At 35.5% G+C, this 14,473-nt stretch overlaps 1 protein-coding gene across 3 annotated transcripts in view; it reads right to left on the bottom strand.

The window, feature by feature from the left end:
* The window catches only part of LOC131679176 (serine protease inhibitor 28Dc-like), an 86,843-nt gene that overhangs the window by 54,017 nt on the left and 18,353 nt on the right, over nt 1–14,473 (bottom strand). For all 3 annotated transcript variants that reach the window (XM_058959825.1, XM_058959824.1, XM_058959823.1), the window contains exons 2-3: nt 13,777–13,851; nt 13,279–13,710 (exon numbers count right to left, since the gene is read on the bottom strand). In XM_058959825.1, the coding sequence (XP_058815808.1) occupies nt 13,279–13,710; nt 13,777–13,841 (497 nt within the window). In that variant the 5' untranslated portion in view covers nt 13,842–13,851. The remainder of the gene's footprint in view (nt 1–13,278; nt 13,711–13,776; nt 13,852–14,473) is intronic.

Raw genomic sequence — 14,473 nt, 5'->3', positions numbered from 1 at the left:
AAAACATTCCAATAGAAAATTCCAGAGTTCTGTAATCAATCATAATCCTCAGATTTATTTTCAAATTGATCTCGTTTTTGTAGAGATGTACTGTAATAAGGGTCTCTATTTAATAGGAAGCGAAGTTAAAATTGATTTAATGTCTATGAAACATAGAACTGCTCACCAAAAATGCATATCTTTCAACATTTGCTAAAAATGCTTTTGCCTTTCTCATTCACTCTAAAATTCGTCAATTTCATCCCAACCCGGAGGGCCGAGTGTCATATGCCAATCGACTGAGTTCGTCGAGATCGGAAAATGTCTGTGTGTGTATGTATGTGTGTGTATGTGTGTATGTAGAAAAAAATGTGGCCTCTGTTTCTCAGAGATGGCTAGACCGATTTGCACAAAGTTAGTCTCAAATGAAAGGTACAACCTTCCCATCGGCTGCTATTGAATTTTTTATTGATTGGACTTCCGGTTCCGGAGTTACGAGTTGAAGAGTGCAATCACACAGCAAATTCCCATATAAACTGAAATGAAAAATTTTCAAAACCAAATTTGTACTATGCTATATTTCACCCTAAGGAGGAAAAATTGGTAAATAGTGCTTTCGCATAGGCCTGCTAAGCCAAGACAAGTTTCGGCTTCACTTGTGTCTCATCGGCATAAACAGAACTTCTGCTCGAACGGGACATCACGTTTGATCAGTCGTTTGATTGAAACACATAGTGTGTTTTAGTTTTAAGGGATTTGCGTCAAGCCGGCGCTAATCTATTCCGACAATGTGTTAGTGTCGGTTTCTGATGAGGCGAAGCCGAAACGCAACATAGTACCAAATTTGTATTTTTGATGCCAAATGACTTTAAAATGCATGAAACATTGAGATGTTTGACAAAAATTGACTTTTTTTGGACTTTTATACATTTTTGCCTTTCTTATATAGAAAGTTTATGCAATCACTCTAAAAATCGTCAAGGGAGTGGGCAGTGAGGGGTTGCTACTTTCAAATTAAAACTAGTTTAAAATTTTTTAACAAGTTGAAAATTTTCGGCATGACCTGGACCTCCCGGATCTTTCTTCATGATCCGGCGCTGGTTTCAAGCGATGTTTCAGTATCACATAGTATCTCAAGATCGTGGCTGTCGATCCATTGTATTGAACATAACCAGCCATGGAATCGTAGTCTGGACAAATGAGAAAAGCACAATTGCACCACTAGGTGGATTAAAACAGGTTTTTATTTTGGAAATGCGTTGAGTTGAGACGAAAACATAATATGATTAATAACGAGGATAACACTTTCCGAATGTAGAGAGAAATTTATAAAAAATGACGATTTCCATTCGACTCTAGCAGGTCCTGATCGATTTTGATGAGCATTTGATTTTTGTTGTATGACCAATTATATGTATAGGTAAAATATTCAAAAACAGTAATTTAAGATCAAGATAGCATCATTTTGAAACCGCCAATTTCGGAGGTTTAGTATCTTCGATGAGTTTTACAAACGTTAAACAGCGCATCATTTGATAAAATAATTTTGACGGTATATTGTCCAAGAAGTATTTATGGTGAATTTTCTCAGGTTAATATTCATGACTACAATAAAGTCTCAACAAATTCGCTAAAGACACGAACTCTGTTACTATTTTCTGAAAAAAATCATTCTGCATAATTTTAAAACTTCAAAAATTACGGTTTCGGAATTATGCCGTTTGGACAGTATGATCGATTTTCACCAAACCCCCACCAAACCGAATTTCTGGCTACGCCGCTGACTTCAAGTAAGTAAAAATAAAGTCGTTCTACACTCGTTCACAAGAAACTTCTTTGAATGCTGAATATCTATTATAATACATTGAAACCCCGATTTTATCAGCTAAATATGAACATTTGTTTGAAGGGCTCAAGCAGACGAACAAGACTGAATTCGAGTAAATCCTTTTTTGAGCATGTTTTCCTTATCATGAAGATGGAAATATGCTAGTATCGCTTTTCTCAAGGAAAAGTGTTGATTTCTTAGTTCTCAGTCGCGTTGAAAATTTGAGTAAAGTATAAACTTCAAATCGATTTAAAAAAAATCGATTTTTTTGGCTCAATACAATATATAACCCCTTTAGGAAAATTCAGTTTTCCCACCACAATGCATTGATTGAGGAATTTAAATATTTTATTAACAGAGCATTAGCAATAATTCGTTTGTATGTCTATTTTATGGGCCATTTTTTCGTTTTCCCATTGATTTGGTTTGAGATTTCTAGCACTGATGTTGTCCTATGCTGATTTGAGCAATTCTCTGAGTCCTGCCACTATCCCATGTAGTATGTGTTATCAATAACATCGCGAAGCATCAAGTTCTAAATGTTCTCAAACGATATAATATCCGAAGAGAGTTATAAGAGTTATAAGAAATGTCTCATCACACTGTTAGGTGGATTAATAGCGTTTTTCATAAAGAAAGGTGCTTCCCTCGCAGAGCTAGAAGCAGCTCAAGTTTTACCTTCCGATGCTTAATACAATTCTCCTAGAATATTTACATTAGTCCAATTGCGTGGAAACGTAGCCAAGGACAGTCTTAATTGATAAGTTTGATCATTTTCAATAATATTGTAACATAACGAAGATATATGAAAAATTAATTTTCCATCGTCAGCGTAAACTGTTCCTGGCAGCACTGCTCCATTGAATCCAATCAGACCAATTGCAATAACTTCAGTTCTAGAGCTGACCCTTGGAACTGTTAATACTCAAATGAAAAGCAATAGTCACATTTATTAGCCTTACTTGTTAATGTGAAAAAACCTTGCATCAATCAAAAGTTATAGCCGTTTAAAAACGTTGTTGTTCACAAACAACATGGGCATGAATGGGTTAATGAATAGCAGGAGTCAAGTCATAAAAATTGTAGACCGCGAAACTTTCTGTGCAAATTTGTGTGATGGTTCACGATGTGGAGCAGAATCCTAATCGTGAGGAGAATGCATCACTATCGATTGTCCATTCATCCACGGCAAACCGAATTAAAACACAAAAGGTTGCCAACTTCAACAGCCAGCTATATTAATGAGTAGATGACACGGAAATTTCGTGCTCGAGATCCGATGGACAAAATTATTAGTTTTTTATATTTTAGTTACATATTAAACGTTTTTTAATTTACTATATTTTTAAAACGTGTATGAAATAAATTTTGTCAGAATGGCATGTCCCCTATTTGGTCAGCCGGCTGGAGCCGCCTATGCAATTTGGTCTGTGAACCATTTGGCGATCTTTAAAAGTTTCTGATTAGTTTCACAACTGTTATTGATATTTGCATACTTAACACTATTGGTCAGATCTATAGTTACATAGTTGCACAATCAGTTTAAAAACCCGTGGAAATTCTTTCCAAATATATCCAACAATAAAAAATATTGTGTAGCAGTTATGCAACATTTCAAATTTTCAACAAGTTGCAATTGCTACTTGGGGTGTGCCACATATCGTCGTTGTTGTGCTATCTTATGACAAACGTCATTTTGGGGTAAACTGAGTCAGATATGCCACATAACTTATCTAAAAAATCTTTGCAAAGTGGCGTTTACAGAAGTTTGGCGTTTACAGAAGTAGCGAGAAACGTGCTGAGAAATTTTTAATTTTTTCCTTCAAATGACTGTGTTTGGAGATTGGCTCAAATTTCTTTTGATGTATAAGATGTTTTTATATAGAAAACTATCTGAGAAACACAATGGCATAATCATTTTCAAAACAAAAATGCACGAATTGTGAGAAAAATGAAATTTAGGTTTTAAATTGGAAATATAGCATATTTGGCAACACTGTAACCAAAAATTACTATTTTTTCTAGATTTTCTGACTCATTTCCTTCAAAATGTATCTCACCGATTGTTTATAGACCAAACGAAGCGAAATATATGAATAAAAGTTAATATTTGATGATTTTTTTCTTTGGCAAATTTTTCATGCACGATTACGACACGCCATACAAATTTTGTCATCAATACACGCCTATGACACGAGTGTGTGCGACTTTTGTTTACTTTTTTAGCAAAAACACTCAACATAGTCAACTGATCTTCGTAATATTTGAGAGATTAATACAGAGTAGAAAGAAGCATCAATTGTCTTCTTTGAATTGTTTATACCATTTATAAGTTTCAAGATATTCAATCTCAAACTTTAAAAATCGTTTTTCTTGAAATGTGCAAAATAGCGCTTGTCATAAGATAGCACAACAGCGACGATATAGCAACAAATCGACGAAACACTAGTTTATCTCGGGATTGGCAATAAATGGAATAGAAACATACGGGACCAAGGATTGGCGCTCGTTTGTTTATCGACAACGAAAAATTTAAATGCATTCGATTATCTTGCCTTTCACTTATCCTTTTTCAAAAATTTGAATTATAATGAAAACAGTGGACTTTAGCAAAAAGAATCGATTTTTGCTTTTAAAAAATCGTCGTAATTTGATGTACAAAAATATAAACTATTCATATTTCGATTGTGACCAGGGTTGTTATTTGCTCACACAATATACCACAAAGAGCGAAATACACCGATGAGAAATAGAGCAGCACAAAAGCACTGCGATGCATGCATGCAATCTGTATTTTTGTCCTAAAAATCTTTTCATCTGTATTTACTCTTTGAAAAATCTGTGTCGATATCTGTATCGAATCAGTTGAGTCCTTGAGAGAGCGAACCATTTCAAAAGTTGACGTATGGATAGTTATTTAGAATTGACAGCTGCGATGACCACAAGTTGGTAGAGGTGTGAACATTTGTCGATATTTTAAAATTAGTTTTTTTTTTCTTATTTCATTAAGTATGATTCAGAGCCTCGAAAAGTAAACATTCACATCATGAAATAACCCAAACAAATCTTTACACGACACGTTATCGTTTCCATCTTTATCCCTTAATTTTGTATTGAAAAATATTGACAACCTCAATTAGGTACAGAAAATGTTTCCACCTTTTCATTCTGCATCATGGGAAAAATTTTAACCATCGAGCTGTCAAATTTAACTATCGCTCTGTCAATTTTAACCATGCTCCAGAGTAGGTTTATTTTGCAAATAACTTTTGAAGTGTCAGATTTTAACTAAAAGTTAAAAATTTCACCAAATGGTTCACAGCCTAAGTCGACCAATGTAGCTGTCTGATTTCGGACAAAAAATTGAGAATTCACAAAGTCACAGAGCATTACAATTAACGTTTCTGGAAGTAGACTTCAGCCAGGCGTTTGCTGGGTGCTAACCTGAGTGCATTACAAACCTTTACCTTTCAGAATGAGCGACCACTCGCAAAAGTGAAAATATATTTTAATTAGGCTGTGCACGCAGACGAAGTCGACATAAATAATGACTTTTACTGTGAGCCGTGTTTACCAATACTGCCATTGAACTGTGAAGCAATGTTTGTAAATACGGCTCACAGTAAAAGTCATTTTTAAGTCGATTTCATCGGCGTGCACAGCCAAATATAGAGGGCTAAGCTGAGAGAGACACAGAGGAAGTATTACTGAAACTAAAAACCTATTTTAATCCACCTAGCGGTGCAATTGTGCCTTTCTCAATCATGAATCACGAGAATGTGTGCGTTGTTTATATTCATTAAAAACTTTTAAATGCATATATTACATTTTATTATCATACTTATATCATACATGACAACTATATACAGGAAAATAAATCATTATTCGAGTTCTAAAATTTTGAAAAAGAAAAAACAGCCACGGTAATATTGAACTGAAAAAAGGTGCGAAGTCGGTAAAGTCCCAAAAAGTCGATTTTTTAAAAAAAAAATTTTCGAGATAACATAAAATCTCGACGTTTCATGCATTTTAAAGATGTTTGGCATCAAAAATACGAATTCGATTTCTGAAATTTCATGGGGTCCCCCCTTTGAAAAAAAAATTAGAGTTCCGACTTATATGGGAATTTCATGTGTAACCGGACCGTTCAGTCTATATTTCCGGAACCATACAAGCGATCCGTGCGAAATTTTACAGACATCTGTGGGGATAAAATAGTGCAGCGCCCATAGTTTTCGGCCAGCATCAACCCTGGAAAATTTCTCCAAGTGGTGCACCATGGAAGCTAATTTCCTGGGTTACATCACCAGCTACAGCCTTAAGCTAAGCTGATATTTTGATGCACTCGCGCTTTCCAAGCCATATGCTTACGGAAAAGAATAAACACTTTGTTTAATTAAACACAGTTTGTTGCTGCCAGCAGCAGACGGTGACGCTATTATAGAAAGTAAAGGCTTCCGAGTATGAGTCATAGTGAACTACTGATTCATCCACCGGGGTCTTTACTCTCGCGAGCGTGGAAAGAATGTTTTGTTTAGGTCTGAGACTCTCTCAGAGAGAAGTCTACACAGACGAAATGATAAAAGTCTTTTGCGTCAGATTGGAAGAAGTCAGTCGTGAAAAGTTAATTAGAGTTCGCACGCGCAACAGGCGCGCTGGCGAAGTAGCCAGTCGTTGTAGTCCGTCGTGGAATTCGTGCAAAAGAAATTTCAGCCAGCGGGAGTGTCTTACATGTATAGAAAAGGAAAAAATAAAATACGTCAGTCGTAAAAAGTCGTATTAAGGCAAGTAAGTGAGCCGCAAGAGGTCAGTCGTAAAAAGTCGTATTAAGGCAAGTAAGTGAGCCGCAAGAGGTCAGTCGTAAAAAAAAAGTCGTATTAACACTCGGAATACCAAGGGGGTAAAAAGTTACGCGGACTACCAAGGGGGTCTAAAAAAATGGGAACGCTTACTTTAACCGCTCATATCTCAGCCGTTACATAATCGATTTCAAATCTGTCTTCACCAATAGAAAGATATGTCTTTTGTGAATACGTCAAAAAAAAAAATAGAAGAATAGAGTTGTCTACCGTAAGTTACAGTAAAAAGAGTATAACAAAGTCAGTGAGAAAAAAAATGGGAACGCTTCTTTGACTTGCCATATCTTAGCTGTTTGTTCACAAATTTTAAATCTTTCTTCACCATTGGATAGGTAAATCTTTTATAAAAACAGTGAACAAAGAATGATGGAAAGCAAATTTGTATATCTGAAGTAATTGTAAAAAAAGTAATTGAGAGTCAGTGCAGACGAAATGAGTTTTTCTGTTCAAACAATCGTATCACGACCATTTGTCAGCCAATTTCAATTTTCCTTACACCAATGCAATCCTTAGAGCTTCTAGACTTGTAATATATGCAATAAATAGTAGATTTTCAAAAATTACTGTACTTTTTCGAGTTGTTAGGAGATAAGATTTTTACAATGTACGTGGCATACGGCATTGAAATTCTTTGCGACTTGTTAGTTTTACGGTTTGAAAATTACCTGTTTACTCAATAGTTCTACATATTATACATGGATATTATTATATCAAAATGTTTGCACAAACGTGGAGAAACACAATATTGTATGTAAGTTACTTAATAATAGAGTGTGTTAGGACGATTCAGTAAATACGAAGAAGTTCAGAATTTAAAATATTCGTCATATAACTTCAAATTTGAAGCGATGGCCTATACATTTTAATACACCAATCGATTGTAATTGATGGCGGCTACAATTTCTGAAAAAAGACATTTTTATATTTTTCTCAAAAAATAGCCAAAAGTACGTAGAAGTACAAAAATTTCATTTAGTTCGCAAATAACGTCGAATTCAAAGCGATGGCCTATACCTTTTTATATACCAATCGATTATAATTGATTTTGGTTACAATTTCTGGAAGAACAATTTTTATATTTTCTCAAAAATAGACAAAAGTACGTAGAACTACAGTAATTTCATTTAGTTGACAAATAACTTCAAGTATTCAAATCTATCACCTATGCAATTTATACACCAATCGTTTGTAATTGATTTTGGCTACAATTTCTGAAAGAACAAATTTTTATATTTTCTCAAAAAAATAGCCAAAAATACGTACAAGTACAGAAATTTCATTTAGTGGGTAAATAACATCGAATTTTAAGGGATGATTTATACTTTTTTATACACCAATCGATTGTAATTGATTTCGGCTACAATTGTTGCAAGATAAACTTTTTATATTTTCTTTTAAAATACGACAAAAATACGTAGAAGTACAGAAATTTCGTTTGATTGGCAAATAACTGCAAATTAAAAGGGATGACCTACACTATTTATACACCAATCTATTGTAATTGATGGCGGCTACAATTTCTGAAAGAACAATTGTTTATATTTTCTCAAAAATTAGCCAAAAATACGTAGAAGTACAGAAATTCGCAGTGCCAATCAGACGAAATTTCTGTACTTCTACGTATTTTTGTCGTTTTTTGGGAAAATATGAAAAGTTTATCTTGCAACAATTGTAGCTGAAATCAATTACAATCGATTGGTATATATAAAAGTGTAGGCCATCATTTTGAATTTTGCCTTATTTGCCAACTACATCAAATTTCCGTACTTCTACGTATTTTGTCTATTTTTTGAGAAAATATAAAAATGTGTTCTTTCAAAAATTGTAGCCGCCATCAATTACAATCGATTGGTGTATAAAAAAGTATAAATCATCCCTTAGAATTCGACGTTATTTACCCACTAAATGATATTTCTGTACTTGTACGTATTTTTGGCTATTCTTTTGAGAAAATATAAAAATTTGTTCTTTCAGAAATTGTAGCCAAAATCAATTACAAACGATTGGTGTATAAATTGCATAGGTGATAGATTTGAATACTTGAAGTTATTTGTCAACTAAATGAAATTACTGTAGTTCTACGTACTTTTGTCTATTTTTGAGAAAATATAAAAATTGTTCTTCCAGAAATTGTAACCAAAATCAATTATAATCGATTGGTATATAAAAAGGTATAGGCCATCGCTTTGAATTCGACGTTATTTGCTAACTAAATGAAATTTCTGTACTTCTACGTACTTTTGGCTATTTTTTGAGAAAATATAAAAATGTCTTTTTTCAGAAATTGTAGCCGCCATCAATTACAATCGATTGGTGTATTAAAATGTATGGGTCATCGTTTCAAATTTGAAGTTATATGACGAATATTTTAAAATTCTGAACTTCTTCGTATTTACTGAATCGTCCTAACACACTCTATTATTAAGTAACTTACATACAATATTGTGTTTCTCCACGTTTGTGCAAACATTTTGATACAATAATATCCATGTATAATATGTAGAACTATTGAGTAAACAGGTAATTTTCAAACCGTAAAACTAACAAGTCGCAAAGAATTTCAAAGCCGTATGCCACGTACATTGTAAAAATCTTATCTCCTAAAAACTCGAAAAAGTATAGTAATTTTTGAAAATCTACTATTTATTGCATATATTACGAGTCTAGTAGCTCTAAGGATTGCATTGGTGTAAGGAAAATTGAAATTGGCTGACAAATGGTCGTGATACGATTGTTTGAACAGAAAAACTCATTTCGTCTGCACTGACTCTCAATTACTTTTTTTACAATTACTTCAGATATACAAATTTGCTTTCCATCATTCTTTGTTCACTGTTTTTATAAAAGATTTACCTATCCAATGGTGAAGAAAGAATTAAAATTGGTGAACAAACAGCTAAGATATGGCAAGTCAAAGAAGCGTTCCCATTTTTTTCTCACTGACTTTGTTATCCTCTTTTTACTTTAACTTACGGTAGACAACTCTATTCTTCTATTTTTTTAATTCGACGTGTTCACAAAGATATATCTTTCTATTGGTGAAGACAGTTTTAAAATCGATTATGTAACGGCTGAGATATGACCGGTCAAAGTAAGCGTTCCCATTTTTTTTACCCCCTTGGTATTCCGAGTGTTAAAATCAGTGGCCACCGTCGGCCGCGTCGGTACAATAGCTATCATTTGGGACTAAGTTTGTGAAAATCGGCACAACCATTTCCGAGAAACTGATATGAGTTTGCTAGTTATGAAAGATGGCCGCTTTTCCCGGGCACTTCCGGAACCGTCTATGGTGGTCAATGTAGTCAACGAAAGTTTGTTTGGCCGTCGGTGACCTAGAACTGCAAAGTTAAGTTATTTGAGAGACATTTTAGCGAAATTTTTACCTTTTTTGCTTCCATCGGGGTATCGGTTTGAATCACAATTTGCTATGTGATCGCACGCCACAACCCGTAACTCCGGAACCGGAAGTCGGTTGGGGATAAAATTTAATAGCCATTTACGGGGACGCAATACCTTTCATTTGAGGTCAAGTTTAGTCGAATCGGTCTAGCCATCTCCGAGAAACCGATGTGACTGTTAGTCTGAATTTGGATACTTCCGCCGGGGCTTCCGGAACCGATGATGGTGGCCAATGTGACCAAAGAGACTTTGAATGGCTGTTAATGACCTAGTACTACAAATCGAAGCAGTTGTGGTCACATTTTGGAAAAATTTTCACCATTATACATTCATTGCAGAATTTCTTAAAATAATCGACGTTTTCTGCGTGATCGTACTCATCACCCTGTAATTCCGGAACCGGAAGTCGGATCCATTAGAAATTCAATAGCAGCCTATGGGAACGTTGCACCTTTCATTTGGGACTAAGTTTGTAAAAATCGGTTCATCCATCTCTGAGAAAAGTGAGTGAGACTGTGTTCGCGTACACACACAGACGCACATACACACACACATACATACACACACACATACATACACACACACAGACATTTGCCGAACTCGACGAACTGAATCGAATGGTATATGTCACTCGGCCCTCCGGGCCTCCGTTAAAAAGTCGGTTTTCAGAGCAATTGCAATACCTTTCTATTGAGAAAGGCAAAAAAATTTCTAAAATAGGTTTTGTCTCATCACTTCTCAAAAATCTGTATATCTGTACATACACGCAAAAATCTGTATATCTGCACATACAGATTCTTGGTCTGAAACTGGCTGAAAAATCTGTATAAATACAGATTATTCTGTATTGTATAACCCTGCTGAGATGTGCACAAAGAGAAACATGAAACAGATCTGTGCCCCAAGAGCTGGACAATTTCGTTCAAAGAATCTTGAAGAGCCACTTTTTTGTGCCTCCCCTTACTGGCAAGCAGGTAGGAAGGCGAATCAAACTACCAAGATGGGACCAAGATTCACACTAAAGAGCCTCTTTATTTCTACTCTTTGAGGTGTGCAGCCATGGAGTAGAATGCACGTATGGGAGCAACACACATCGGAGTGGAAGAGGTTTATTGTGAAAGAGAAGAGCGGTGGTTCGCATGAAAAGTGCAAAAAGTATTTTTTATTCTTCTCGTTATTTGCTCTGAGGTGCATTACATTCCTGATTGTGACTAGATAAAACGACTGTGACTAGATAATCCAATAAGCTTTTCAACATGATGGTACCGACTTCGACGACATGGTTGGAAGAAAAACGCGTGTAAGATTTGATTGCTAATAAAAAGTGGTTCCGTTCAATGTTATTTATCTCCACAAATAGTAGTCCGATTTGTCTAAATGTTTCAGAGAATATTGTAGGGGAGAGTGGGTACACTTGATCCCACTTTGGTTTTTTTCTCATAACTTTTCAATGAAATAAAAATTTAAATTTCAAAATTCGCCATGTTGTAGTTAATTTGAATTGTAAGAGCTATTAATAATATGTAAATCCGAATACTATGCCCTGTTAGTAATATGTATAATTTTGAAAATCATGTCAAAGCGACGTTTTTGTAAAAATGTGTGGTAACTTGATCCCTTGCCTACTAGGACTAAAGAAACAAAGCACACTATGACTAATAGACACGAATGTTTAGCTATTCACCTGTCCTGACAAATTCATTAATTAGACTACCTTTTTAGATGCACAACAAACTTTAATCGCAATAGAAAGCCAAGACAAGTATTTACGGTAAATCTATGCTGTTTAATTGGCTTTCCCAACCTTCAGTAATTTATACCATAATTTGCTCACGAACAAAACATTTTAGATCAATTAATAATGCCAGGCACTTTATGAAAATGATGTTTTTCTATTTCTATACATTTCGAAAGTGTTTGAGAGAGTTAATGATAGGGATCAAGTGTACCCAGTGTTACAGGGAGCAAATATACCTATTGTATGAGGTGAACAAAATTAATTTTTATGTATGTGTTGTGAAACTTTTAATTCGAAAAACGTTTTTTTATACACAAAAGCTCTTAAAAAGTAATCGTACTTCGTACTTCGTATTCATATGTAATTAGTTCACCGATTTCATATAACCATTTAAAAAAATTGTAAAAAGATCTTCGAGATGGATATCAACACATATTTTCTAAAATATTGTACAACTTTTCCAAACCAAATGTTATACATTAGATTTGTTTTTAAAACATCATAAACTACCAAATATTCGATTTTCTTTTGATATTGTGGTATCTTTTGATGTATAGATTATGAGATATGGCCAGGGAATCAAATATCCCCAAGGATCAAATGTCCTCACTCTCCCCTACTGTATTAAAAAAAAATCGATGCTTTCAAAATTTTAACTATGCGATCAACATAGGGAACCACGGTTCAGTTTTGTCAATTTTTCGAATTTCTTTAAACGTATTGAATGTATTCATAAAATGTTAATATTTCAGAATATGCAAAAAGAAAAAATGGAGTTTTTCAAGATTGTGGATGTGGTAAACATTGCTAGAATCAAAAGCGAAGTTTAGATGGCTTAGAAAATTAGCCTCGAGACAAGACATAGAGGTTAGGTCCGATAGAGTGGTCTATTACGGGTTGCAATAATCTAACAGTTTAGCGCAAATATTGTAAATACTATAAATACTATATAACTGTAGGCAAGTTAGATACGTGGAAAATTTTTATATTTATAAATAGCTTAGACGTGTTAATTTGCGTTGATGTGCATTCTTTGTGTTAGCAACTACTGTTCAACTAAAGTGAATGTCACTGTATTCCTACCATGTATTTACAAAAAGATCGTATTAGCTAACAGATAAGACACACAGGAAGATATTTACCTTTTGATCTTCGCGTATGATAAAATCGGCAAATTCCACTTCGAGCAGTCTAACTTTCACTGTTTATTTTTTTGCTTCTCACTAATTTTTCTAGCGATCTCGCCGATCAATTTCTCGTTTTTTTTGCTCTACCTCGCACTCTGTTTTGTTTATCGCGACAATGACAATTCACTTCGTAGAATAGACAGAAAGTATATCAATGACTGATTAATTGTAGGATTAATCAACCTCGCGAATCACACGCCAACATGAGACTAGTTGAGAATTTGGAAACTGCGCATGAGTGCATGAGGTTACATACTGAATTGGTGCAGATATAAAATCGGAACTTACTCAGCATCCCGCCTTGGTCGGCTACCCTTAGCGCTACTATGGAAGCTTCCCCGCGAGGACATGAAATCATCATCTTCGTAGTCGATGTTGTTGCACTTGTCATTCTCTCGCCATGGCACGTTGGCCTTCACACTGGGATCATTGGACACCAGCTCGCGGAACAGTTTACCGAAGCCCTTGTGAATATCGGTAAAGTTGATCTGCTCGCTCGAAAAACCCATCAGATCCATCAGCTCGGACCGGGTTGTACCACCGGATCCGAGCAGCAGCAGCGAAAGTGCTCCGGCTATACTGACCGGAGAGAAAATTTCCGTCTTACTCCGCTGGCTTACGATGGCTCGGCTGATTTTCTGAGCCAAATTGGTCACACTGTTGGCGACCACATCGAGGCTGTTCGAGTTGCTGGGCTCCGAGGAACCATCCGGTTGGGATCTGTGGGGAATGTTGGAGTATTAGTGGCGAATGTTTTGCCGGTGTGATTGTGGATGGTTGACTTACCTTTGGCAGTACGCATGCTGTGAAATTACTAGCAGGATGATTCCTAGAGTATATTTGAGTTTCATGTTGAGGATTCTGAAATGTAGAATGGTGGTTTATTATCAGCCAACACAATCAGTTGAACAAATAATGTAGCAGGTTGAATCGGTATTATGATTAGCTATTTCAGGAAATTTAAAATTTAGTTGCATCGTTTTTTGTAACAAATACTTTTAGAATATTCCTCATGAATGACTAGATCAGCCGTCGCTAAGGCATTGAAGGTTATACCATTCATCACCTGTTTCAGCGATCACGCTTTATACCTCTTATTGATTTTCTTTCTCTACTCCTACGCACCTGTAAAGCCTGCTAACCAAGTCGATTATTTATCAATTCAGCTTGGCAAACACGAATCACACGCAAAGTGGAAATAAGCTGTCACCGCAAACCGCTTCTTATCGGCGTTGTTGGTGACATTTATTCAAATGCGGAAGATTGCGGCTGACCATAAACTACCCCACTCGTAATTAATTGGAGGAACGTTAACCCTATCTACCTACGGCTCTGGTTCTGGTAACAATTTCCCAATATGCAACAGTCTTGCTAGCTAGCAGGCGAACGTGATTTCAGTTCTTCAGCACCTACACCGGTAAACCACATCGGAAGGCGTTACCGCGTAACCTCTGAAGTGGGGGGATCATGTCGGTGTTTGGCT

This window comes from Topomyia yanbarensis, chromosome 2, assembly GCF_030247195.1.
Source record: "Topomyia yanbarensis strain Yona2022 chromosome 2, ASM3024719v1, whole genome shotgun sequence".
Classification (NCBI taxonomy): domain Eukaryota; kingdom Metazoa; phylum Arthropoda; class Insecta; order Diptera; family Culicidae; genus Topomyia; species Topomyia yanbarensis.
This window is presented reverse-complemented; position numbering and strand designations above follow the sequence as displayed.